This window comes from Felis catus, chromosome B3, assembly GCF_018350175.1.
Source record: "Felis catus isolate Fca126 chromosome B3, F.catus_Fca126_mat1.0, whole genome shotgun sequence".
In the NCBI taxonomy this organism is placed as follows: domain Eukaryota; kingdom Metazoa; phylum Chordata; class Mammalia; order Carnivora; family Felidae; genus Felis; species Felis catus.
In genome coordinates, this window is record NC_058373.1 from 17,760,804 (window position 1) to 17,787,370 (window position 26,567).

A 26,567-nucleotide genomic window follows, 5' to 3' on the forward strand; every position below is an offset into this window, starting at 1 on the left:
TCTTCAAAAAAAATTTTTTTTAATGTTTATTTATTTTTGAGAAAAAGAGACAGGGCGTGAGTGGGGGAGGGGCAGAGAGAGAGGGAGACAGAATCTGAAGCAGGCTCTGTCAGCATGGAGCCTGACTCGGGGCTGGAACTCACAGACCCCTGAGATCATGACCTGAGCGGAGGTCGGATGCTTAACCGACTAAGCCACCCAGGTGCCCCTATGGAGGTTCTTTTTTCACTGAAGAAAACTTAGGGGCACCTGGGTGGCTCAGTCAGTTGAGCTTCTGACTCTTGATATCGGCTCAGCTGGTGATCCCAGGGTTGTGGGATGGAGTCCGTGTAAGGCTCCGTGCTGAGTGTGGAGCCTGTTTAAGATTCTCTCTTTCCCTCTGCTCCTCTACCCTGCTCACATGTTCTCTCCCTCTCAAATTAAAAAACAAACAAAGAAACAAACAAAAAAAAACTTAAATGAAATGCCAATGTCCCAAGGGGAAAACCTGCTAACAGTTGGGCGGACACGACTGGATAGGCTAAAATGAGGTAACATTAGCTCCTTCATGCTATCGACTCATTTGGTTTCAGAGTAGGGGGTGGGGAGTGGAATGTATGATCCACAAAGTCACTTAGAGATCCAAGCTGACCAAGCTTTAACTAACAGGCGTCACGGCACACCGGGAGATTGGAAAACTGTGGATGAGCTTTTCACCGCTATTGGCCAGAAGTGACACAGGTCACCAGTGCTAACATTTCATTCTTCCCTGAACTGCAAAGAGGGCTAGGATATACAGGGGAGTAATGAGATATTGGCGTAAATTTGGTGAGCGCAATTTGGTCCACCACATCGGTCATCTGCAGCAGGGGGCCTTGTCTCAAAGACTATTTTCCACAGCCAGAGATTCCTCCTTCTCTGTCTATTTAACTAAGAACCACTGATCAAAAACTTAGGATGGGGATGCCTGGGAGGCTCAGTCAGTTGAGCGCTGCTCTTGATTTTGGCTTAGGTCATGATCCCACGGTTGTGGGATAGAGCCCCACGTCGGGCTCCGTGCTGAGTGTGGAGCCTGCTTGGCATTCTCTCTCTCTGTCTTCCTCTTCCCCTCTCCCCTCCTCATGCTATTTCTTTCTCAAAAAAGAAAAAAGAAAAAAAAAAAAAACTAGGATGGATGAGCTTTGGATTCTTTGAAGCAAGTGTTGAGGCAGGAGACAAACATCCAGCTTGGTGTTTCTGAAGGACTTTACTTTTTATCGGGGGAGCTAATCCTTGATTCACCTGTTTGCCCAACACTGTGAAAAGTATCTGGTACCTGGTGGCAGCTCACTGAGTGTATGGAATTTAGTTTCGTCTCAGAGAAACATGTCAGGTGAAAGCCTACGGTCTGAGTAAGAATACCTCCCATATTCTCATGGTGTTCTTCGATCATAAGGGGTTTGTTTTGTTTTGTTTTGTTTTTGCTTTGGTTGAAATTTCTTCAATTCAGCTGAACAGAACCAAGAAATAGTTCTAAATCCTAGGGAAAAGGAATAAGAACTTATCTAATGTGAACAATGATCCCTTTTAATTGTGTTAATTGCACAACTACCATCACACCTAGTAAAATTCATATTTGTACCACTAGACCAAAAATAAGCTCAACGCTTTAGAAAAATGCAAAGAAATGCATTAAGATTTGTTAGTCAACCATAGGAAAGTAATTTGGATAAAGTCTCTTACAAGGCTGCTAATCAATCTGTACTTCATTAGTTACAGTAGTAAGTCCTTTTAATTCCTAGTCTCTGTTCTTGGAACGATCTAAAATTAGGCTATCACTTTTATCTTCTTCAGTTACTACTCTCATTAGGTCTCACTCCTTCTGAAAACCTAGGACCAAACCCCTTAATTCCTGCAATTTTGACTCTTTATGCAACTTTTTGGGGGTCTTTTTTGCTTAAAAACACACACAAAAAAAACCAGGTCCCCAAATGAAACTTCTGCTGCAGTCAGAGTCCATCATTTTTCAGGCTTGCACATATTTGCTAACAACTCAACCAGTACCCGGGATGCCAATTCCCTCCTTTTTTATCTACTGAAATTTTGCCCATTGCTCAGGACCAAACTGGGTCTTAAGCGTGTTGTGAAGCTCCCTCTGAATGTTTCAGGTCACACTGATATATATACTCTTGAAGTGCCTGTGGTTTACAATAGGTATCTATGCATCAAGAGCTGTCCAGAAGTTCTGGTTTAGATGTTTTAAGCCTCATTTCCCAGCTAGAGTATGAGTTTTTTGAGAGACTTTATTTTATTATTTTATATCCCCCTATAACAGAAGCCATTCAAAAAATATTTATTGCATTCTTACTCTAATTTATGCTCTGTAGATATAGATGTGCCACGAAGTATATTTATTAGTTGAATTAATACATGAAGAATCTTTAAGGTGCTATACTTTGGCATTATATATTTGGCTGAATCCTAAAAAATACATTATATTGCTATTTCAAATAAAAATTATTCTTGCTTATCAATATTTTCCTGAACCTTCATGTTTTAATTTTTTTTAATGTTTATTTATTTTGAGAGAGAGAGAGAGAGAGAGAGAGAGAGAGAGAGACAGAGTGTGAGCATGGCAGGGGCAGAGAGAGAGGGAGACACAGAATCTGAAGCAGGCTCCAGGCTCTGAGCTGTTAGCATACAGCCCGATGGAGGGCTCGAACCCACGAATCGTGATATCATAGACCTGAGCCTAAGTCGGCGGCTCAACCGACTGAGCCACCCAGGTGTCCCTCAGAATTTTAATGAAAATATCATTTTGAAAATACAAATGTTGGGTTTCTTTTTTGAGAATTTATCCTTATATTAATTACCCATTGATTCTGGTACATATAACAACACTATGTTTTCCTGGGTCATTAGCAGATTTGTCTCTGAATTACCCAATCTACAAATATACACAAATTTTGGATCCAAAGCGGATTCTAATTTTCTCTTATATTTTGATTATCTATTATGATAGGTATTATAGTATACAGAAATATGTATTTCACTTAACAATTACAATAATATTACTAAGTGTCCCTCTAAATCCATATTAAACAATAAATCACAGCAGTTTAGGAAATACAATAATTTATAATTAATCTTTTTCTTTTCCCTTGTTCCCTTTACCATTCAAAAATTCAATGATTATTTGGAAATAACATTCTTCCAATCTCACCCTAAAAACAGCTTCTAAAAACTCCTTTGCCTGCCACGATTGTGCCTGTATTTTATCTGGTTCTCCTTTGACGCTTACTCCTTTAAAACTATCGAAAAACCGGAAAAGTTTCTTTAACTCTCAAATCTCTGTGTCGTAAAATCCTTTGTCAATTTACCCAGTACGCAGGAGAGGATCTCTGTTTCTTTTTCGAGCGAATTACACAGTTGTCTCCGCAGCCTGATTTGCCAGTTTGGTTCCCGCTGTATGAGTTTGGTGATTCTTTGTACAAATTAATCACCATGAAAAAGTCTAAAGCAGGGCAGTTGCAGACTAAATTATAGCAGTCTTTTCCCGTAAAGCAACCTGGTACCTCACAAAACTCCAGGCGAACAATGAATGATAGAGCACGCACCAATAGGGAGTGGAGGAGAGTATTTTGTGGAAGTTTGCAACCCAATCCCTGAGGGCCAGAGGTGGGAATTTTAAAACGGGGTTTTCTTTTTCTTGGAATTTTCTTAAAGTGGTATTGCTGCCTTTTGATGTTAAAGTTTGTCAAAGATTGCCAAATTGCCAGATTAAGGAATTTTGAGTGTTTTGTGAAAATCGATACACATTCAAATTGACATTCTGGCACAGAATCCCTTGGTTGTTTTTATAGCAATTTCAGGGGAGTAGAAGTTATTTAAAGATAATTCATTATTTATGATCAAAAATAGGATGTTGCAACGTGGATGGAATGGGAGGGTATTATGCTAAGTGAAATAAGACAGAGAAAGACAGGTATCATATGTTTTCACAGAAACTTAACAGAAGACCATGGAGAAAGGGAAGGGGAAAAAATAGTTTCAAACAGAGGGAGGCAAACCATAAGAGACTCTTAAACACAGAGAACAAACTGAGGGTTAATGGGAGAGGGCAGGGGAGGGGAGAAATGGGTGATGGGCATTGAGGAGGGCACTTGCTGGAATGAGTACTGGCTGTTTATGTGATGATTCATGGGAATCTACCCCCAAAACCAAGAGCACACTGTATACACTGCACATTAGCTAACTTGACAATAAATTATACTTATATATATGGAAAAAAACAAAAACAAAAATCAGATGTTAGGGATGCCCAGGTTGCTCAGTCTGTTAAGCATCTGACTGGGGCTCAGTTCCTGAGTTCCAGCCATGCTGTGGCTCTCTGCTGTCAGCACAGAAACTGCTTCAGATCCTCTGTCCCCCACCTCCTCTCTGCCCCTCCCCAGCTCATTCTCTCTCAAAATAAACTTAAAAATTTTATTTAAAAAAATTGGATGTTAAATTAATGCATTAAAATATTTCTTTTGTTTTTAAGAAATGAAAACTAAGTGGCTAACATTGATTACTTTCAAAAAGACCTATTGTTAATCATTTTTGGAGTCACTTTCCAGTATTAGGAGCAAGTCTTTTCATTTAGGTTGATCCTTAATAACCTAAGTATTTTTGTTTTTAAATAAACTAGGTTTCCTCGTTTTAAGTCCAGCAAAAAGTTCCTAAGTACTACAAGTTCTTAGGTATCTAAGAATTCTTAGGTATCTAAGTATTTATATCAAAGTTCTTAGAAGTACATGACATTCACCATGCCACATAGTTCCGGAACTTCTGACGGCCAGGTTTAATAAATAGGTAATTGGTATTTCATTATAACTCATACCTCGTCTTGGAATAAATGTTACTTTCATTTAGTATAACTTTGCTTTAGAGATTATTCATCTCTAACAGTAATTAAACAACAGGAAACTAGTTATAAAGTAAAGGTTGCCTGGCAATGAATCGCTAATAAATTAATCAACATCAAGCTTTTCAAAGAACAATGAATGACAGCAGATTCATGAGAGGAAGTTTAAAAAACCCTTCATTTCAGAAAGTTGCCATGTTAACAAACATCATATTTAAAAAATAAATGTTTTTAAAATGTTCCTTAGCAATGTTTAGAATTATTATTGTTACTATTATTATTTTTACTAGCATAATGCTTTCTTCCCTTAATGTTATCTTTCCGCGGACATAGGAATTCTCATTTTGAAGAACTATTTATTGACGGCCTACTCAGTCATTCTAGGAACTGCCATATTTAATTTACTAAGCTGTTAGTGTCCCTTTTAGCAACCGTTTCACACAATAGACTTTGGGTATTTCAAGAGCAGAGACTAGGTTACCCACCTCATCTTTGGAACGAACCTGTCAGCGCGCACAGTGAGCCCTTAAATCCCATGCTTAGGCTCACCTCTTGATAACTAACTTTGGCCATATTACATAAACCTTCCAGACATCAGATTTTCATTCGTTAAACGAGTATGATACTAGTACCTGTATCATGAGACTGCTATGAGGGTTTAAGGGATTGTGCACAGCTCTTAGAACGCTGCCTGGTACACAATAAGCGCTCGGTGTTACTACTGTTGTTGTAATTCCTCAATGTATACAATGAATAAGTGCACGAGTCCCTGAATGAATGCATGAATGAAAGAACAAATCAGTTATTGGCAAGTCCCTAGGCTGGAAAGGGCTAAGTTGCCCCCCTCAACGAGTAAAGGGAAAAAGTGCTCTCAGCACACCAAAACCCCAGCCGGAGCCGGAAATCTAAGTTAAGCTACGGGCGAGGCCAGGCTGGAGGAAGCCGAGCTTTTGGCCAATAGGCACAGCGCTTGAAAAACGAACATCTCGTCCAAGATGTTTTGAAACCGCGAGAACAGGGGAGAATTATCGCGATGTTCCGTCTTCCCTCCCAACTCTCAGGAGCCCGGGTTCCGCCCCGCCCCGCCCCCCCGCCGTCCTCGCCTCGCCCCGCCTACTGCCGTCGGCGCCCCGCCCCTCTCTCCGACCCTCGGTTGGCAGTCCAGCGCCGCCTGCGCCCGGAGCGCTGGCTCCGCCGGCGCCGAGGTGAGTGCGGCCGTCTGTTGCTTCGGGTGGCTCGTGTGCCCAGGGCCTCCTGGCCCGGCTCCCCGGCCAGCACGCTGGGTCCGGCAGAAGCGTCCGGGCAGCGGCGAGTGGTCCCTGGCCCGAGCGGGCCCGTCCGGCCTCGGGTCGCCATAGCTGCCGGGCCCTCCCCGCCCTCTGTGGCTGCAGAATTCCGATATCGGGTCTGTGAAATCCCTGCCACTGAGCTCGCTGCTTCCAAACTGTAACGACCTTAGTGTTTGGTTAACTCGGGCAAAGCGGCAGGTGTTTTGCCCAAGACTTACTGGGAAAACAGTCTTTTAAAAATGCTTTTAATATACAATTTTTAATTCTCTAATTTCCAGTATTAGAAAATTGGAGTGGGTATTCTACTGAATTAAATACGGAAGTCAGTCTGAGGGTCTCCTTTTACACACACCTGCTTAACATGTGTGGATTTTCTTAAGGTGGAAGGATTTGTTTACTTGTTTTAAACAATAATAAAGTGGGTTGGTGTTTACATGTCAGAAAATTTGTGGAGGTACACTTGGCATACCGTTAATATTATTAAGTGTCCCATTTATCGTTAGTAGATTAAGAGGTAGTGAAGGGGATTTGTGGAAGAAATTAACCATCTTGGTAAAGGCTGTATCTTGCCAATGAATGCGTTTTGGAAAACCATTAGCATTTTTATTGGCACCTTTCAGATTTCATTTATGTAGATTTTATCTCCCACACTGCCTTTGTAGCCAGATGTATTTTAGCAGGGTGAAATGATGTTTTAAAGGCAGCCCAATCCCAGCCTTCAGGATTCAGAAGGAAAGCAATTAGGGTACACTGAATTCTCTTATTGGATCTTCATCAGTGAGTGTGGATTTTGGGTGTAGTTTTGCTTTGTAGTCTCACATTTGTATAAGCGTTGGCTACTACTTAAATTTAATAATATGGAAGAAACAGGCTCCACTGAACACTGAAGTGCCTGAAAGGCTATATTGTAAGGCAGTGCACAGACTTTGGAGTCGGTCCACCTGGGTTGGAATTCTGGCAAGTTATTACCCTCTGAGAAACTCAGTTTCCTTATGTATAAAACAGGCTAAATAATGTCTATTGCAATGCGTAGTTATATGGGTTAGGGATCTTTATGGTACTTAGCAAGCATTTAGGATGTAGTATCTACAAGATGACCAAAGATTAGAAAGTGAAAAAAAATCTACCTTGCAGTATTACATGTTCTACTTTCATCCACTGATCAGCCGTTTGAGGGCACCTGCTTTGTGCTAGATATTGTGTCCAGGCGGGTATACAAGAGTGAAGAAAGAGCAAGATGTCTGCCCTCAGGAGCTTCCAGTCGGTTGGCTAGATTGACAATAGATACACCAGTAAATATTTAGATTCCAGATCGTGAGGAGGCCTCCATATAAAAAAAAAAATAACAGGCGAAGAGTGATTTTTACTTTGAAACCCAAAGGTTGATGGGATAGTGCTTTCCAGGCTAAGAGGAGAGGTAGCAACTGGTGTGAAGAGTTGGACTCTTCCAAGAGACTAGGAAAAAAAGACTAGAAAAGCCCAGGAGCTTGGTGAGAAGCCAGGGAAGGGTATATCTTATCTCCAGATAAGGCTGAAGAAGCGAGGTGGGAGGGGGGGGCCAGATTGTGAGGAGCCCTCAATGCTTGGTAAGAGCTTGATTTTCTTACAAACGTTTGAAGGCTGTGTTTAGTTGATACGTGTGCACTAGGGAGTGAGTTTCCCTGAGAAGAGACCATGGGAATTACCTTTTTAAAGGTCCACTGCTAAGTGGTTAGTGTGTTAGAAAGTATCTAGAGTGGACACCAGTAATACGGCTCTGGCTGGAGATGAGAGTGGTTTTTGGTTTTGGCTGGTGGAGAGATGTGGATGGACTTGAGATGTATTTCGGAGATGGAAACCACTGGCCCTAAGATAAATTGGAGGTACCAGGTGAATGGCAGGATGGACCCACTCATGACTTAAAGCTTTCCATTTAAGGGATGAAAAACACTGGGGAGAATGCGGATTGCTGATGAAAAGCAAAATGTGTTAAGTTTGCAGCCCTTGTGAGCCATCTAACCTGCTTCCAGTTTGCTACTTCAGTGAGTAATAACCCGGCAAACTTCTCTTTCGACACAGAATCATCGATTCTGGCTTAGTTCCCTTCTGCTTTGCAGGTCAGAGAATTAAGATGTAGAAGGATGGAATATGTTGTTCAAAGTGACATATGTCTCATAAAAACAGGTTAAGTGTGTAGGTAGAATCAGTATGGGAAGGTTTTGAATTCTTATGTTGCACCCGGGATATTATTGAATATTCCACATTGTCTGCCCTTTTGGATGAAATGGCAAGTGCTTTCATACTAGATAGGAATTGGGAGTTTGGAAATAATAGAAAATTAGCAAAAAAGTTACAAAACTCTGCTAATGGAAGGCTTATGTTACTGCATTTTGCACTAACTTTGTGTTAAGACCCAGTGAAAATAGTTTTTCTTAAGAAAAAAAATTTTTTTCTTTGAAAGGCACTTTCAGTTGGGGAGTTCCAGAAAGGATGCCCAGGAAAATGAGGGTTTTGCACAGAGCTCACTCAGCCTTTTAATGTTTTTGCATTTCCTTAATATCCTTTGGAATCCTGTGAAGAACCCAGTCTTTGAAATCCACTGGACACCCTCATCTCTACCCCAAAGTGGGGAGGGGGAGTCCTTGCTTTTATCCCTTATGAGCCATTTGACCTTGGACAACATTGTTGAAGCTCTGAGTTTTTTTCCTCTTGTGTTAGTTAAGTGATTGTGAAGTTTGTTTCTGCTCTGTGCCTAGTTGATAAGATGGCAAATGTTATTTCTCTTCCTACCCGGTCACTTTCAGAGCCAGAAGGGAATTTAATCTGTTCTGGGTTCTGGCCTTTACCAATAAATTGCTGTCTCCCTTGTATATGTTAGGCAACTGAGGCCTGAAAAGATTGTAAGAAAATAATACAAGGTTCTTATTTCCTAGTGCAGTGTTTCTTCTTTCATTGAAATAATAAAACTGTATATTCCTGGACCTGTTTCTTTACTGCTTCTGATAATCTACAAAGCGAAGAAGGAAAAAAATAGAGGTAAAAGAAGGAAAAAATTAGAATATAGGACAATATTCTGTACATAGTAAGGAATGAGGAAAGTGAAGCTGTAAGTGGTCTAGATGTTTTGTATGTATTTAGCAATATTTTTGAAACACCTTAAGCTACACATAAAATGAGGTAGCTCAAGAAGGAAATGGGTTTGCTGTATCTGATTTTTAAGCTTTCTTTGGGTGCATGTTATGAAACTAGTCTCTCTTCTATTAGGCATTCCTATCTCAAGTTCAAGAACTAGTTTTTCAGTTAGGACTGTTGCTGCGAAGTGGTACACATTGCTTAAGTAGTGAGAGTATTTAAATAGTTGCTCTCATCTCCTAAATATGTTCAGTTGTTATGAAGGAAAAATATAGGGATCAAATGTGTAACTCTCTCTTTAGTGTCTGCTAATAGCTGTGTGTGCTAACTGGTTTATTTGGCAATGCTTATGAGCACTATCATAATGATTCAATTTTCTTGTTCTCTTTAGAAATGGACCAATTTTGACAAGATGTAGTGCTGCAGCGTGCCTGATGGGATATATTCAGTCATGGCATCTGAACTTTGTAAGACGATCTCTGTGGCAAGGCTGGAAAAGCACAAGAATTTGTTCTTAAATTACAGGAATCTGCACCATTTTCCATTGGAGTTACTGAAAGATGAGGGACTACAGTACTTGGAGAGGCTCTATATGAAAAGGAACTCCCTGACAACCTTGGTACAGTATTATATTGCATTTAAAAAAAATCATTTGTAATGTGGTCCTGACCGAGATCTATTTTACATATCCTAAGACATTCAGACCAGGATGTACATCCCCTCTTGTTATCTCAGCAGGTAGTAAGGATACAAATACAGGGGTTTCTCATTAGTGGAGAATTCATTATCCAAGTCCCTCCAATATGAGGTTGCAGGAAGAGTTGTATAGGAAAGCAAAATATTCACTAATGTGCCAGTCATAGAATTAGTTTCCATTCCACAACCCCACTTCACTTACCCTGTGCATCTGTCTTTGCTTTCTTTGTGGGATAGGCTCCTTAGCTGGTTTTTGGATGTTACCATACCGAAAAAGTTAAAAAGTAAAGAAGAAGAAGGCCAAGAAAGATGACCTTGAGTTAGAGGCATTTAAAAAGAGATGATCTGAATATTAAAATATATGAAGACAGGCATTTGGGAAGCTTCATGTAGCCTTTGTTTTGGGGGAAAAACATAACAAAAAACCCTCCCGAACCAAAAACCCTTCTTTATGATTGCACTGTGGAAATCAAATGATGTTGAATCGGCTCTCATCCAGTTTGTTGGAAAAATTTTTGCCACAGACGCAACATTTGATTCACTGTTTTTACATCCTAAGAATAAGCATGTAGTTATTATAACCTTATTTTTTTATTACATATAGAACTTTATTATATTTTATTACACATAAGATTTAAAAACACTATTTAAACATTTTTTTTCAAGAGTGTCCTAATGTGACTTCTCATTCCCACTCTTATTGTCAAAATTGATCTCTGTTTTAAATGGATGTGCTTTACCTGGCCTTTTCTGGCTATTACTTAACCTCATTTGAGTCTTACACTTGAACTCTTATTCTTACTCATTTTATGATGTCTTGTTTCTCTGTGAACAGACCTATTTTTCATTCTCTTCTCTAAGAGAAGAGTCTATTTGGACTATCCTGAATATCTGAAAGTATGCCTTACTGGCTTCATTTATATAGAGTGTTTTCCTGAAAAAGTCTTATATAATCTGTGTAAAATACCTCCAGTGAGTGGAAAGCATATGATTTGTTCATTTTTGCCATATCTAAAAGTAAATAGAAATATGTCTTTCATTTTTAGTGTTTGGCATTTTGGCATATGTGTTATTTTGAGTGCCTAGTTAGGTTTTTTTAAATTAGATTTTTCAGTTTTTTATTTTTTTAACATTTATTCATTTTTGAGAGACAGAGATAGAGTGTGAGTGGGTAAGGGGCAGAGAGAGAGGGAGACACCACATCTGAAGCAGGTTCCAAGCTCTGAGCTGTCAGCACAGAGCCCAACACGGGGCTCAAACCCGTGAACCGCGAGATCATGACCTGAGCCGAAGTTGGACGCTTAACTAACTGAACCACCCAGGCACTCCATAGGTTTTTCAGTTTTAAAACTGTAATTATTTTGGGGAGCCTGGGTGGCTCGGTCAATTAAGTGTTCAACTCTTGATTTCAGCTCAGGTCATGATCTCATTATCCTGAGATTGAGCCCCACTTTGGGCTCTGCGTGGAGCATGGAGCCTGCTTGGAAGCCTCTCTCCCTCTTTCTCTGCCCCTCCCCTGCTCGTGTTCTCTCACTCTCTCTCTCTCAATCTCTTTCTCAAAATAAATAAACTTAAAAAAACTTTAATTATCTTAATCAAACTTTAATAGTACAGTTATTTTAATCCTTTTGCAAAATCATCATTGCATGATTTACCAAGTATTTCCCTCCTCCCTTTGGGGAACCAGTGTTGTGAGAAATAATTTGTCAAGGATTAAAGCCCAGATTTTCCCATGTTTGTTATTTTTAAAAAAATTTCTTTCATGTCTGTTTATTTTGGGGGGGGGGGAGGGGCAGAGAGAGGGAGAGAGAGAATCCCAAGCAGACCCCGAACTGACAGCGTGGAGCCCAATGTGGGGCTTGATCTCATGAACCATGAGATCATGACTTGAGCTGAGATCAAGAGTCGGATGCTTAACCAACTGAGGCACCCAGGTGTTCTTTCCGTGTTTGTTATTGATGTACTAGGAGAAAATTGTGAGTGGATTACTTCTTAACTGTTAGTCACAATCTACTGGAGTATAGTTTGTTCAAAGAAATTGATCTTTGTTTATGAAAGTTATAGTGAGCTTTTGGTTTTGTGTGGTTTCTCAGCTAAAGTTTTCCCTTTATGAAAATACCTAGGTATCTGCTATACAGTTGTAACCGATATTCATAATGGCTCATAAGCATACATTTCAAATTCATGCTCTGCCACCTTTTTGTTGATCAGAGATTAACTTGTTGCATATGCTTATGATAGGTGTATGTATTTTATTCGAATGCTTTCTAATGAGCTAGAACATTTGATTCATGTGTATCAAAGAGCTTTTAAACTGTAAAGTACTATGCAGATATCAGGGTGTAGGAATCATAGCAGCCATCCCATTCCTTTACGGTACTGGATATAAGACACCTAACATATCCAGTATAGTCTAGGAATGACTTACTGCATAGGTTTTGAAAGCAGATGAAATAGTACTTATCCTAGAGTGCTCTAAACTAGTGATTTCAGGCTTTTAGAATGTTTGCTGGTGTTCTTGATACAGTGTATTTCCTAAAGGGGATTTAGTATGTGGATTTTTTTTTTTTTTTTTGAGAGAGAGCATGGGGGAGGGGTGCCAAGGGTGGGTGGAAAGGAGACAGATCTTAAGCAGGCTCCATACTCTGTGCAGAGCTCGACATGGGGTTCCATCTCGCAACCGTGAGATCGTGACTTGAGCCGAAATCAAGAGTCAGACACTTCACGAACTGAGCCACCCAGGTGCCCCTAGTATGTGGAATTTGACTCACAACTACAATACTGACCAAAGGGGAAAAGAAAACATTGGAAACATGATTTAACACATATGGGTTAATTGGCCTTTTTTTTTTAAAGGAAGTTGGGAATCTGCCAATAATTTGCATTTTCACATTGTTTTATTTTTTTTTAATTAACACTTTTATTGTGTTTAAATCTTTTCTCCTCAACATTATCCCTTTCCCTTCTCTCCCCTCACCATATGAGCCTTTCTGTGAGAAGAGAAGTCATTAATGTACTGTCTCTGCCCTTCTTCCTTTCCTCATCAAGGGGCTTGGTATAGCAGAGTGGTTTATATTTTGTAGGATGATTGTATGTTAAATGCTCAGAATTTGAGGAATGCCATATTAAAACTAAAACACACAAAAAAGCCTTTTTTATATATTTAATAGAATAAAGTTTTCATATTTTAAATCTAAAAATGATACATGCTCTAATATTAGTGACCATATAGGAACATATGGAAAGTAGTTGTCTCTCCATCCAGTTTTTGAAAAAAAAATTTTGTTTACATTTATTCATTTTTGAGAGAGAGAGACAGAGTACAAGTGAGGGACGGTCAGACAGAGAGGGAGACACAGAATCTGAAGCAGGCTCCAGGCTCTGAGCTGTCAGCACAGAACGTGATGTGGGGCTCAAACTCACGGAGTGTGAGATCATGACCTGAGCCGAAGTCAGATTCTTAACCGACTGAGCCACCCAGGCGCCCCTATAATTATTTTAAATGCAGTTCAAGAATTGTTAAATCTCACCTTTGTGGTAGTTAGAAGACAAGAGAATAGGAGATACAAGTTCTGTGTTTGTCGTGGGATGGGTATTCACATAGTTATTGAATAAGTAAATAAATACAAGAATATAAAGTAGATTAATATAAGGACTCTGATGTAGGTATAAGAGTTCCAGACTGAGTGCCTCTGAAAGCAGGGACTCTGTCTTAAATTCTGTATCCTCATGCCTGGCCTACTGCCCAACATTTGTAGGACACATAATCTAATTCTATGTTGCAGGACTGTAGAAGACTTTTTAAAGAAGATGCTATTTGCATTGACACTGAAGAGTGACTTTGACAGGAGGTTAGGAGGAAAAGAATTCATTCAACATGTCTTTACTGAGCACTTACTATGTGCCCAGTACTCTTCAAGTCACTGACTTGGAACAAATTCTTATTCTCATGGAATTTTCATTTGTTGACATCCCAAGCTGAAGAGAAAGTATGAACTAAGACTCAGTGGCAGGACATTCAGGGGACAAGTGTAGGCGCCTATTTTGCCTAGAGCAATGTTATGTTTTGTTTTTATTTTTTTTATTGTGTTCTTCAGAGCCTGAGGGTTCCTGAAAAGGGCTGAGGTGGAGAATTATGGGAAAACTGAGCAGTAGTGTGTCTCCTCTGCAGTCAGAGCAGCTGTCCTTTTGTTTGCTCATATATTGGTGCTCTTTACACAAAACCCCACGTGGGTGGGATGTGTAGATCTAATAAATGTTTGCAAATCCCTTTTAGCAGAACCATTTATTCAGAAAGTTTGATGAGTAACATAGATGTAAATGGGAATTATTCTTATTTAGGGGAGGAGATAGGCAAGATTCTTGCTCAGTCCACACCTCCTTCCCTTCTAAGGAACTGTGTGTCTAGGAAACCACAGAGTAGAATAGAAAGCCACTAACTTAGCACAGCTGACATGAGAATTCTGCATTCTACCAGGCAAGGCCATCTGCTTGGGGAGTGGAGATTTGCAGAGAATGCAGGTTTGAAGTTGTGAAGAATCACATGGCACTTTGGCCAGAGAAAGGTAACAGGATTGTTGGCGTTGTTCAGCAAGCTGTTGGTCGCCAGGCTTAATGGTGGAACTGTGTGCCTTGTTTAGGGGAGTTTCTCCTACAACACTCAGCTGAGGTATGAAGAAGGTGTGCTGTTGTATTCTTGAAGGCTTAGGTGTTTTCCAGGTGGATACAATACAGTACAGAAGGACTAAGGGGATTTAGTAATTTGGCAGGAGGGATTGGGACATGGATGATGGAATATGGAACGTGAGCTGGATTGGAGGCAAAGAAAGAAAGGAGGAGTGCATGAATAGAGAGAATGGAGAGGGGCCAAAGGATCCACTGACATTGAAGAATTGTATTAGGCACGATTGAGTAAGCCATCTAGGGGGATGGGACATGTGGTTCTGGAGGGAGACTGCAGGTGTAGAGAGGTTTCAGGTGAAGGCCGGATAGGAGTGTGCTGGATGAAGGGGGCTAAGGTGAATCCTACCCCCATTGCCCCTCAGTTCTGCACCAGTAGCTGGAATCAGATTTCTAAGAGTTGGAGAAGGAATATAGCTCGGAAGTAGCAATCACCAGCTCTTACCCCTAACCCGGAAGTTCATGGAGGAAGGGAATTAGGAGGGGAAGCATTTAAGGACTGCAGTCACAGGAAGGGGCTGTTTCAGTGTTTAGTAGCAAAACATAATATTAGGAGATAACAGACCCAGGTTCTATGTGCTACACCTCTTTGGACCTCAGTTTCTTCATTTACAAAATAAAAGGCCACAAGGGACTTGGAAAGGGGGAGGGGGGGGGGAAGAAATCCCAACCAGGAAGTGAAATCCCTTAACAGATCTGCCAACTTCTGTTAATGAGAATAGCAGGCAGGAGGTTTTCCTGAGGACATGGAATAGTGACCTACCCAAATACTAACGGAGCTCTCACCAGTTACCAGTTTTGTTTGTGAATATGAATGGACAAGAAAAGACATCTAAGTTTTAATGAAAGAGGAGAGTTTGGCTTATGTCTGAGCAGTAAGAGCAGCTGGATCTTGATGAAGCAATTAATCTGTGCTACAAGAGAGAACCTCACTTAAAAGTGATATCCTGCTGGGATTGACGGGAAGCAGAGATCTGTTCATCACGTTCCCAAATTGGGATGGGGCATAAGGCACGGAAGTGTTTCCTTTCCTGTGGACCCAGGAGAAAACATTCTTGACCTTCCCCATAAAATAAAAACAGGCAAATAAATAATAAAAGAATACAGATAGTCCAAACACAAAAAGGTGTTTAACTTCCAATGGAAGGTAAAACATCGATCATCCTTTCCTACTAGATTGGCAAAGACTAATAAATACCTAGTGTTGAAGATTATTAATGCTTGATGTGGAAGACAATAAGAAGATGCTCTCACACACTATCAGATGGAGTAGACTGGGCTGAGTACTTTTGGTGGCTGGTTTGAGCACATCGGTCGGCATTTTGAAAGAGTATGCGTCTGAATCGGTATTTTTCACCTGTAAGAATTTACACAGCAGAAAAAAAATATCAAGCGAACATTTGTGAATATGTCAAATGAACATGTCAAGTGAACAGGATGGTCATCAAAACGTTGGGTGCAATGAAACATTATGAAAACCTAAATGTTCATCAGTCTGGTATTGGTTAAAATCTGATAGCAGCTAACATCTTTTGTAACATCATTTGTAACATCATAGCAGTAAGTTACAGGCACTGTCTTAAGCAATTTACATGTATTAAATTAATTAACTAGTAAATTAATCTAAGACAATCCTGTGAAGTAGGCATTATTGTTATCCCTACTTTATAGATAAATAAACTGACATTAAAAAGCGCATCAATCAAACTTAACAGTGATTAGAGCTGTAGGTTGAGGGAACGCAAGAGAGTGGGGGTGGGAGCTGGAAGAGAAAGAACCTTACCTAAGGATGCAGACAGAGTACAAGGGAAAGGTTCTGTGAAGTTTGGTTTATGTTTTTTCACTAAATACTTACTAGTTTTACAATTAAAAATTAAAATAAGATTGTTGGCATAGAGTACCGCTAAGATCTTAGCTAGCTCTCAAGTTGTGTTAATCAGTGAGTCTAGATATTTTGATTTACAGTGATGACGATGCCTGCGTTTGTGCTGCATCGACAGCTTCTGCAGCTGGTGGCAGGGTTGAGGGTGCAAGGGGCTGATGTCTGGGAAAGTAACATAGCTATGCCCTCCACCCCCTTTGAATTTGGTTAAGAGTAGGATCTGGATTAAATGAACATCACAGAACCTTGAAGGGAAAACAAAGAAATAGTAAAAGCGTCGTGCCATCAAGTGTGGCAGAAAAATTTGGGAGAGGGAATTAAGTTTTGTTTTTGTTTGTTTGATTCACTTTGAATTCCAACATAAGGGGCTTCTTGTTATTTCTTAAATGGAATGTGTGGAAATGATACGTCAAGTAGTAAAGTGTTCAGATGCTCTGTTTGTGTTTTAATGCTGATGTGTAGTATGTGATGTAGTTCTGCAAAAACACTGATTATAAATGTATCCTGTCTCAGTGATACACACATGCCTGAAGAGTAGGAGTTTTGTTATAAACCAAAGCTGCTTTTCCTACTGAATTTTCAGATTTCACAGTTTGCCCCCTGATCCTTACTGGTTGATTGACAGTAGTTCCCTGTCAAATAGGTAACAAAGTATTTGAAATAGTTTAGAAAATGAATGTCTGACCCCTAATTTCATTCTGTTTCTTGAATCACAGAATTTCAAAGCTAGATGGAGCTTTATAGGCAGTTTAGGCGATTTTTCTTTTTGGGGAAAGTAAGCTTAGAAGAAGTTAATGGACGGGTCCAAAGTCACTTTTGTGGCCAGTTTAGAGCATGTACCGGGTCTCCTCATTTGTCACCTCGTCGGTCTTTTGTTTTAATTCTGCAAGTATTTACTGATGACCTTTTTCTGGCCTCGCACCATATAGTTAAAATGTAACCACATTTATCCGCTTCAGAGCAATGAGGTGTTCCACGTTAAGTGAGTTTTCCTAGTTACCTCTGTGACGTTTACCTCTGAGATCTATTGTGTAACTTTCCCTGATAGAAATGTTTTTAAAACTTGTATCTCTCTATACTTTCTTAAAATATGGGGAACATGATTTAGCCTACCCTTTGTGATTTGTAGTTTCTGCCTTGGGAGTTAGGAAGGGAGGGTTTAGAAAGAGGTGGCAGGGAGAGACGTTTTTCCCTTACACCAGACCATATCCTTGGACACTGGAAGGGCTCTGTTTGCCAGCAGAAGGCTCAAAAGCCATTGTTATGTATGTGTTTCTACAAGTTGAAATTCATTTTCAAGCATGCACTATACTAAAATGAGCCACCTGTACCTTAAAAATGAGATGCCAGTTTCTAAATGTTAGCCCCATCATATCAGTCAACAAATACGTATGTGAGTGAGGTACCTGAAGTATAATACATTGAGCTTTGGAATATGCTCCCCGCTCACAATGAACAATTATGTCATACATCGTCTTTTTTTTTTTTTTTTTAATGTTTATTCATTTTTGAAAGACAGAGAGCACAAACAGGGGTGGGGCAGAGAGAGAGGGGGACATAGAATCTGAAGCAGGCTCCAGACTCTGAGCTGTCAGCACAGAGCCCGACGTGGGGCTTGAACTCATGAACCGCGAGATCATGACCTGAGCCAAAGTCGACACTTAACCGACTGAGCCACCCAGGTGCCCCATCGTCTTTTTTTTAAATGCTTATTTATTTTGAGAGAGAGAGCGAGCGAGCGAGCGGACGGGCACTTGAGTATGTTGTGATGGTTTGTAACTGAAGTGCCTTTTTCCTTCGATACCAAAACTTCATTAACTTTTTTAAATTAAAAAATAATAATAAAAATAATTTTTGAGGTGAAGTTCACGTAATGTAAAATCAACCATTTTAGAGTGAACAATTCAGTAGTGTTTGGTACATTCACAGTGTTGCACAACCAGTGCCTTTGTCTCGTTCCAGACATTTCTGTCACTCTGGAGTAAAACCCCTCACCCATTAAGCAACTTCTCCCCATTCCCCTCCACACTTCAGCCCTGGCGACCACCAATCTGTGTTCTTTCTTTATGGATTTATCTCTTATGGATAGTTCATATAAATGGGATTATTCACTATGTGTCCTTTTGCGTCCGGCTTCTTTTCACTTAGAGTGTTCTCAAGCTTCCTCCAAGTTGTAGTGTGCATCAGTCCATAACTTTTATGGCTCAATATGATTCCGTGGTGTGTGCATGCCACAGTTTGTTCACCCATTCATCCATTGATTGACATTTGGGCTCTTTCACCTTTTTGCTCTTGTGAACAGTGCAGCTATGAATATGGTTTACATTTAAATGTTTGAGTACCTATTTTTAATTATTTTGGGTATATACCTACCTAGGTGTGGAATTGTGGGGTTATAGGGTAGCTCTGCCTTTTTGAGGAACTCCCAGAATGGCTGAACCACTTCACCAGCAAGGTACAAGGGTTCCAAATTTCTCCACATCTCCCCAACACTTGTTATTTTCCAGTTGTTTTTTTTAAATATTGTTATTATAATAGGTGTGAAGTGACACCTTGTTATGGTTTTGATTTGCATTTCCCTAATGCTAATGATGTTGAGCATGTTTTCATGTGCTTGTTGGCCATTTGCATATATTTACAGAGTATTCAAATTCTTTGCCCATTTTTAAATTGGGTTTTGGGGGGTTTTTTGGTAAGAGTTCTTTATATACTCTGGATGCTAGACCCTGAGCAGATACATGGTTTACAAACATTTTGTCCCATTTTACATGTTGTCTTCACTGTCTTGTAATTCATTTTCTTGTAATATCCTTTGATGCACAAAAGTTTTTAATTTTGGTGAAGCCCAGTGTATCTGTTTTTTCTGTTGCTCCTCATGCTTTTGGCGTCATATCTGTGAATCCATTGCCAAATCCACAAAGAAATAAAGATTTACTTCTGTCTATTCCATGAGTTTTACAGTTTCAGCTGTTCTATTTAAGTCATTGGTCCATTTTTAGTTAATTTTTGTATGTAGTGTCAGAGGTCCAACTTCATTCCATCTTTCATAACTGCTATAAGAACTTAAATACATTTAATTCATGACTTCTTTGAAATGTGTTTTTAGAAATCAGAAATGGAGCAGGTTTTGCCGAACCCTGAATCATAGCGGTTTGCAACAGCACAATTACTTCTTTTACTCACACTGTCACGACTCTCTTATTGCTTGGGGACTCTGGTTAATGGTGTCCAAAGTCAGGGATGGAGACTGACAAAGCTCGCATCACGTGGAGGTCACTATGAACTTTCTGAGCTTTTATGTAACTTCTTGTATTTCACTTCAAAATTTTATTTTTATTTTTTTCATTAAAAAAGTTAATTAGGGGCACCTGGGTGGCTCAGCTCAGGTCATCTTCTCACAGTCCTTGATGGAGCCCATCATTGGGCTCTGCCCTGGGTGTGGGGGCTGCTTGGGATCCTCACCTTCTCTCTCTGCCCACCCCCCCACCTCCCAAAATAAATATATATTTTTTTAAAGTTCAGTTGTGGGACTAAAGGGGAAAAAAAAAAACACTTCATTCACAAACTGTCACAATACACACAACAAGCTTCGCAGTGTTTGTAAAGACATTTCAAAGTCGTGAATTAGATGCGTTTTAGTTCTCACAGCTCAGGCTCTTGAAGGCTACCACTTCAACATAATTCCACTGAGCAGAGTAAGTCACTTAGCCACATCCAGCTCGAAGAGACAAATGCAGTCCTACCAGGTGCCCAGCCAGAGAAGAGGAAGGAGCAGGTGGCTCACAGTGCCTACTAGGGCACATCACTCAGCATAGTGTTTGCAACATATTTGAACTATTTGTTCCAAGATACACGATTTAAAAACGTTCTCATATAAGGAGGTAGGCAGTTTTCCTTAAAAGGGTGTAGTAAAACATCATTGATTCAAAATCAGAGGTAAATTTTATACTTAAATGTGCTTGCTCAAGGTTACTTTTACATTCCCCGTAAAGAAAAGTTGTTCAGCTAAGTGCAATGTGGGATTTAATGCAGAGAATTTTGGCTTAATTTAGAAAACATTTGTAACTAGTTTAGCAGAAAGTAATTCAGTGATGCTTACCAGTAGGTGTCAGCCACAGCCCGTGCAGTGGGCTGCTCATTTGTCAGGCTGGTTGGGCCTGTACTAATTAGTAAGGGTTCGGGTTTTTCCCCACCCGTGTTGTAATGAACTGCAATTTTCTTAAGGTCACCTTGCTTATTTTTAAATAAAAACACAGTGTATCTAACCGTTAATAAAGATATGGTAATGCACCATTAGCAGTAGAAACATTATTCAGTGCTTAATTGTGTGTGAAGCTGTGTATCTCAAAAGAGCTAACCAGTTTCTCATGGGATAATTAGAATGCTGTTGGATGGCACAAAATCGTCATCTGGAAAAAATGATCGCAGGTGAAGATATGATACTGATTGTAGCAGATAAAATAGATGAGTCTTTTTTCTGGATAAGTTTTTCCTTTTTAGAGGACCAGCTATTATTAAGCCTCTTACTGCCCCCTTCCCTCATCCTTCCATCCCTAGTTGCCTAGTTTGCCTAGGAAGCTTTGTATGTATGCCCATAAATGGAAATGCATATTCTCCTTAAAAGAGAAGACACCCATAGTAAAAGAAACATTTTGAGGATTTCTGCAGATCCAAGAGTAACATCTGAGGAAAGACTTGTCATGAAGGACTTCATTGCATATATTGATATCAAAACACGTGGGGAAAAAAAAAAGAATCACAGCATTCAGCATTTGAAAACTAAATATAAGTGACTTTATCAAAAATGCGTACTCAGTAAATGCTTCATTGTTCTCATAACAATATTTGTATTTAATATTTGGTTATCATAAAAGGACAAGGATATATGTGTATATAAGCAGCTTTGGATGCTGTGGCTAAGTATTTAAATTCATCAGTATGCCAACTTAAAGTGGTAATGTCATTTCCTTGTTTAAACCAGTGGATTTCTATTGTGTTCAGAATTTTTAAAAAGTTTTCCCATTTTATAAAATATAAGTTCTAGTGGTCTGTTCCAGGCCACTCTGCGAAGTCATTATAAACCTTCATACCCTATGGCCCAGGCATATCACACTAATGGTGTTTCTCTTACTGTTTAGAACCCAAATTGGGTGTAATATGATTGATTACTCAATTATGTGGCAGTTTGTGTGCATACCACATTATCGAATGTGATGGTTTTCAATTATATGAGACCTAACATGTTCACTGTTAAAAATTCAAATGATACTAACATAGAGTGAAGAATAGAGAGCACCCCTGATCCTTTTCCTAATGATGATCATTGTTACTTGGTTTCTGTCTGAAAAATTAGTTTGTTGCAAATACAAAACCTTCTAGTCCTCAACACCTATTAACACAATTGTTTTTATGACAGGATTTTCGAAAGTGTAAGATCTGTTCAGGAGTAGTGTTCGGGAGTTACAGCAAAATAGATTGTGTTTGCAATTTCCCAGACACACCTCCCTGCCTCACATTTTCCTGTGTTGCTTCTTGTGCCTAGAAAGCTGACCAGAACCCTTCCTCTCTGCCCCATAGCAACCTCTGATAATTTATATTTGTCTTTAGGACTCAAGCTACACCTAATTACTTCTAAAAAAACGATTACTGATTCTTTGTTATTGATACCTAGCTTACCTACAGTATGTTTGAGTGTAGAATAAATATATATCTATTACTCCTGACTCAGTGTGCTCCTTCAGTCTTAACAACTCCTGTCTTTGTGTTTGTGTGAATTTGACCTGGGTGGTGGGGAGGGGGGAGAGGGAGGGAGAGAGAGAGAGAGATGCAGGCTGGCTTTCAGTTGCTTAGAGGAGGCTTTTCCTTTTGCCTCTGGCAGAGAGAAGCCCACTTGCAATCTGGGAATGGGATTTCTGGGATTCTTTTTGTGGAAGGGCCAATCCTTCCAAAATCGGGACTGGGTAAGGCACCTAGATCGTTCCCAGCCTGTTTTTCCAGTGGCCTGTTTCCTACCCCTGCCACCCCCCCCCACCCCGACCACCTGAGCCCCAGGACCACTCTGTCCTGAGCTTAGTTAGGTCTGGCTTTCTGGCACCTGGGGATTTCCCTTATTTATTTAGTTTTTCCGAGGCACACAAATTGGGAGTTTGGGGGTGAGTATTAGTTTTCTAGGGCTGTTGTAACAGATTACACAGGATAGGGGGCTTAAAAGAACAGAAATGTATTCTCACTGTTCTGAAGGCCGGAAGTCCGAAATTAAGATGTGGGCAGGGTTGGATCCTTCTCAGGACTCCGAGGGAGAATCTGTTACTGTTTCCTTGGTTCTGGTGGTTGCCAGTGATCCTTGATGGTCCTTGGCTGTGTCACTCCAGTATCTGGCTCTGTTGTCAGATGGCATCCTCCCCTCTGTGTATGTCTGTTAAGAACAGTGTAACTTCTTCTGTGGCCGTTTCTCAGAAAGACACTGATTTTATTTATTTATGTATTTATTTATGTATTTATTTATTTAAAGTTATTTATTTTTTATTTTTTAATTTAATTTTTTATTTTTTAAAATTTACATCCAAATTAGCATATAGTGAAACAATGATTTCAGGAGTAGATTCCTTAATGCCCCTGACCCATTTAGCCCATCCCCCCTCCCACAACCTCTCCAGCAGCCCTCAGTTTGTTCTCCATATTTATGAGTCTCTTCTACTCTGTCCCCTTCCCTGTTTTTATATTATTTTTGTTTTCCTTCCCTCATATTCATCTGTTTTGTCTCTTAAAGTCCTCATATGAGTGAAGTCCTAGGATTTTTGTCTTTCTCTGACTAATTTCACTTAGCATAATACCCTCCAGTTCCATCCACGTAGTTGCAAATGTATTTATTTATTTTTGAGAGAGAGAGAGAGAGAGAGAGAGAGAGAGCAAGCAAGGGAGGGGCAGAGAGAGATGCAAACGGAATTCCAAGCAGGCTCTGCGCTGTCAGTGCAGAGCCCAACGCACTGCTCAAACCCATGAAACTGCTAGGTAATGACCTGAGCCGAAATCAAGAGTTGGGCATTAACCCACTTGAGCCACCCAGGTGCCCCAAGACACTGATTTTAAGCGTTCAGATTTATAGATTTAAACTGTAGTATGGGCCATGTAAGCATAAAACCCAGACCTGCTGATTTATTATTTTTGCATTATTTCCTTCAGATTTACACTGCCCCCCCCCACCAAAGATAATACTCTGTGTTTAAGCTCATTAGAACTGTTTGTACATTTCTCAAAGATAAAATTTAATTCTGAGTTTTTAATTTTCAGCCAGAAAACCTTGCTCAGAAGCTTCCAAACCTTGTGGAACTGTGAGTCTGTTTATTCATATTTTTATACACAACAAGAATGAAAATACTTTTAAGTTATTTGAAATACTAGGACATATAATTTTAATGTATTCGTTTATTATATTTTGGTGTCATGGTCATAGAGGTAGACCTGAAGTTCTGCTAACCCCAATAGTATTTTAAAGTATTTTACCATTTAAATTTGTGTTTTAAATGTTTCACCTCAAGGTAGTAAAGATAATGAAAGATACTTCCACCTACCCCCCCACCCCCCCACCCCTGGGTACAGCCTCTTTGTCACAGAATCCTTCTGGATAGTCGGTATAATTGGGAAGATTTATTATTGTTACTACATGTGATACTTGATATAAATAGTCCAATGGTATAAAAGGTTTAACACACAGAGGAAAAGCCTATTTCTGTGTCCTCCACACTGCATTTGTTTTTTTAATTCTTTTGACAGTTACCTCCATAATGCTAAATAATATGTTTACACCTTTGTTTTCTGGTGCATCAACTTTAAGTCTCTATTGACTTACCCGTAAGGAAGATACTTAGAACCTTATATTTCCCTTGCTTTCCAGCTCCCTGCTAATTTTGTTGAAGGAGGAGTTTGCACTGCTGTTTTTTGTTCTCTTAATTATTTGGCAAAATTTTCAGGAGGTAAAGTAAGGAAAACTAACTTTATACCTCCATCTTTAATCTGGGAGTCTGTCGTTTCCTGTCTCCCCACCGCCCCATCCTTTTATTTTGAAAAATTTCAAACTAACAGAAAAGTTGAAAGCATAATACAGTGAACACCCATATATACTTCACTTAAATTTAACCAGTTAACATTTTGCCACATTGGCTTTCTCTTTCTGTCTCCTACAGTCTTCCTCCCTTCTTCCCTTTCCAGCTCTCACACGCACACACACACAAATTACAGACATTATGATACTTTACTACTAAATATATCAGTATGTATCTCCTAATAATAAGGGCAGTATTGCACATAATTATACTATTATCACACTTTAAAAGTAATATTAACTCAGTAATATCATCTAATATGCATTTCATATTTTAATTACCCTAATCCCTCCTGTCCCCAATGTCTTTAAAGTATTGTGCAGATTTGTCTGATTTTTTTCCTCTTGATTAGATTCAGTTTAATCATCTTTGGTAATGTTCTACCCCATTTGCTTTGTCAAGTTTTTAATTTCATTCTCTTTATATATGTGTATATATATATATATATATATATATATATATATATATATACATATGCATATTTTTTGAAAGCCTTTGAGAGTGTTGCATACATCATTTTTTTTTTTACCTCTAAATAGTTCAGTGTATATTTCCAAGAAAGATGTCTTAACATTATTTTAGGTCTATTTTTTGTCTTTATAGGTTCTTTATAGTTTCCTTCATATAGGTTTTGAACATTTCTAAAATATATTTCTAAACATTTAATATATAATTTTTTGCTAGTGTAAATGAATTTTCTTTTTTTTTTTAAATTTTTTTTTTTAACGTTTATTTATTAAAAAAAAATTTTTTTTTCAATGTTTATTTATTTTTGGGACAGAGACAGAGCATGAACGGGGGAGGGGCAGAGAGAGAGGGAGACACAGAATCGGAAACAGGCTCTAGGCTCTGAGCCATCAGCCCAGAGCCCGACGCAGGGCTCGAACTCACGGACCGTGAGATTGTGACCCGGGCTGAAGTCGGACGCTTAACCGACTGAGCCACCCAGGCGCCCCTGTAAATGAAATTTCTGTTAGCTCTTCTAAGCAGTTATTTTTTCAATATATGACCACTGTTGGTTTTAGTATGTTAACTTTATATCCTGCTACCTTGCTAAAATCTTATTGAATTAGTTTTATCATTGATCCCTCAAAGTTTTTCAGGAATACTCTCATGTCTGAAAATACAGATAGTGTTGTTTCTTTTTTTCTAAACCTTAATGCCTTTTATTTATTTTCTCTAGTCTAACTGCATTGGGTAGTCCCTCCAGAACAGTGTGAAATTGTACTTGAGATAATGGGCATCCTTGTTTTGTTTCTGACCTTAGTGGGAATGCCTCCAGGGTTGCCCCATAAGAAAGATGCTGACTTTACAATTAATGTGTGTATGTTCTATTGTGTTAAGTAAATACCCATTTGTATTAATAATCTATTGCTGCTTAACAAATTACCCCAGAATGTAGTGACTTAAACTGTAGTAGGGGTGCTTAACAGAGTAAATACTTATTATCTCATATTTTCTGAAGGTCTAGAATCTGGGCTTGGCTTAGCTGGGTATCTTGGCCTCAGTGTCTCTTTCAAGGCCGCAATCAAGGTTGTTGCCCAGGGCTGTTGTTTTTACCTGAACATTCAACTAAAGAGGTATCCTCTTCTGTGTTCACTCTTGTGGTTTTTGGCAGGATTCAGTTAATCTCAGGTTGTTGGTCCGAAGGTCTCAGTTCCTAGCTGGCTGTTGGCAGGAGGACTCAACTCCCTTAGTTCTTGCCACTTGGCTTCTCTATAGTGTTGCTCCCGACATGGCGGCTGGCTTCCATCAGCACAAGGGAAAAAGCAAGAGAGGGTATGCAAGACAGGAGCCACAGCCTTTTTGTCATCTAATCATGGATGTGACATCCCATCACTTTTGCTGTTTTCTGTTCATTAGAAACAAGTCAGTAGGTCCAGCCCACACTTAAGGGGAGGCTATAACACAAGGGCCTAAATGCCAGGTAGTGGAGATCAGTG

General features: G+C 39.5%; 2 protein-coding genes across 6 annotated transcripts in view; one reads left to right on the top strand and one right to left on the bottom strand.

The window, feature by feature from the left end:
* The window catches only part of TTC23 (tetratricopeptide repeat domain 23), a 105,482-nt gene extending 101,923 nt beyond the window's left edge, over positions 1-3,559 (bottom strand). Inside the window, exon 1 of one of the 2 annotated variants that reach the window (XM_006932291.5) lies at positions 3,339-3,559. The gene's annotated coding sequence lies outside the window, so the exon portion shown is untranslated. Of the gene's footprint in view, positions 1-3,181; positions 3,311-3,338 lie in introns of those variants that run through there. The other variant, XM_006932292.5, reaches the window with a different exon arrangement.
* Positions 1-26,567, top strand: part of LRRC28 (leucine rich repeat containing 28) — a 182,511-nt gene that overhangs the window by 24,141 nt on the left and 131,803 nt on the right. Inside the window, exons 1-4 of one of the 4 annotated variants that reach the window (XM_045058878.1) lie at positions 5,998-6,069; positions 8,071-8,174; positions 9,656-9,883; positions 23,813-23,853. In XM_045058878.1, the coding sequence (XP_044914813.1) occupies positions 9,716-9,883; positions 23,813-23,853 (209 nt within the window). In that variant the 5' untranslated portion in view covers positions 5,998-6,069; positions 8,071-8,174; positions 9,656-9,715. Of the gene's footprint in view, positions 1-5,954; positions 6,070-8,070; positions 8,175-9,655; positions 9,884-23,812; positions 23,854-26,567 lie in introns of those variants that run through there. The other 3 variants (XM_006932295.5, XM_003986861.6, XM_045058877.1) reach the window with 3 other exon arrangements.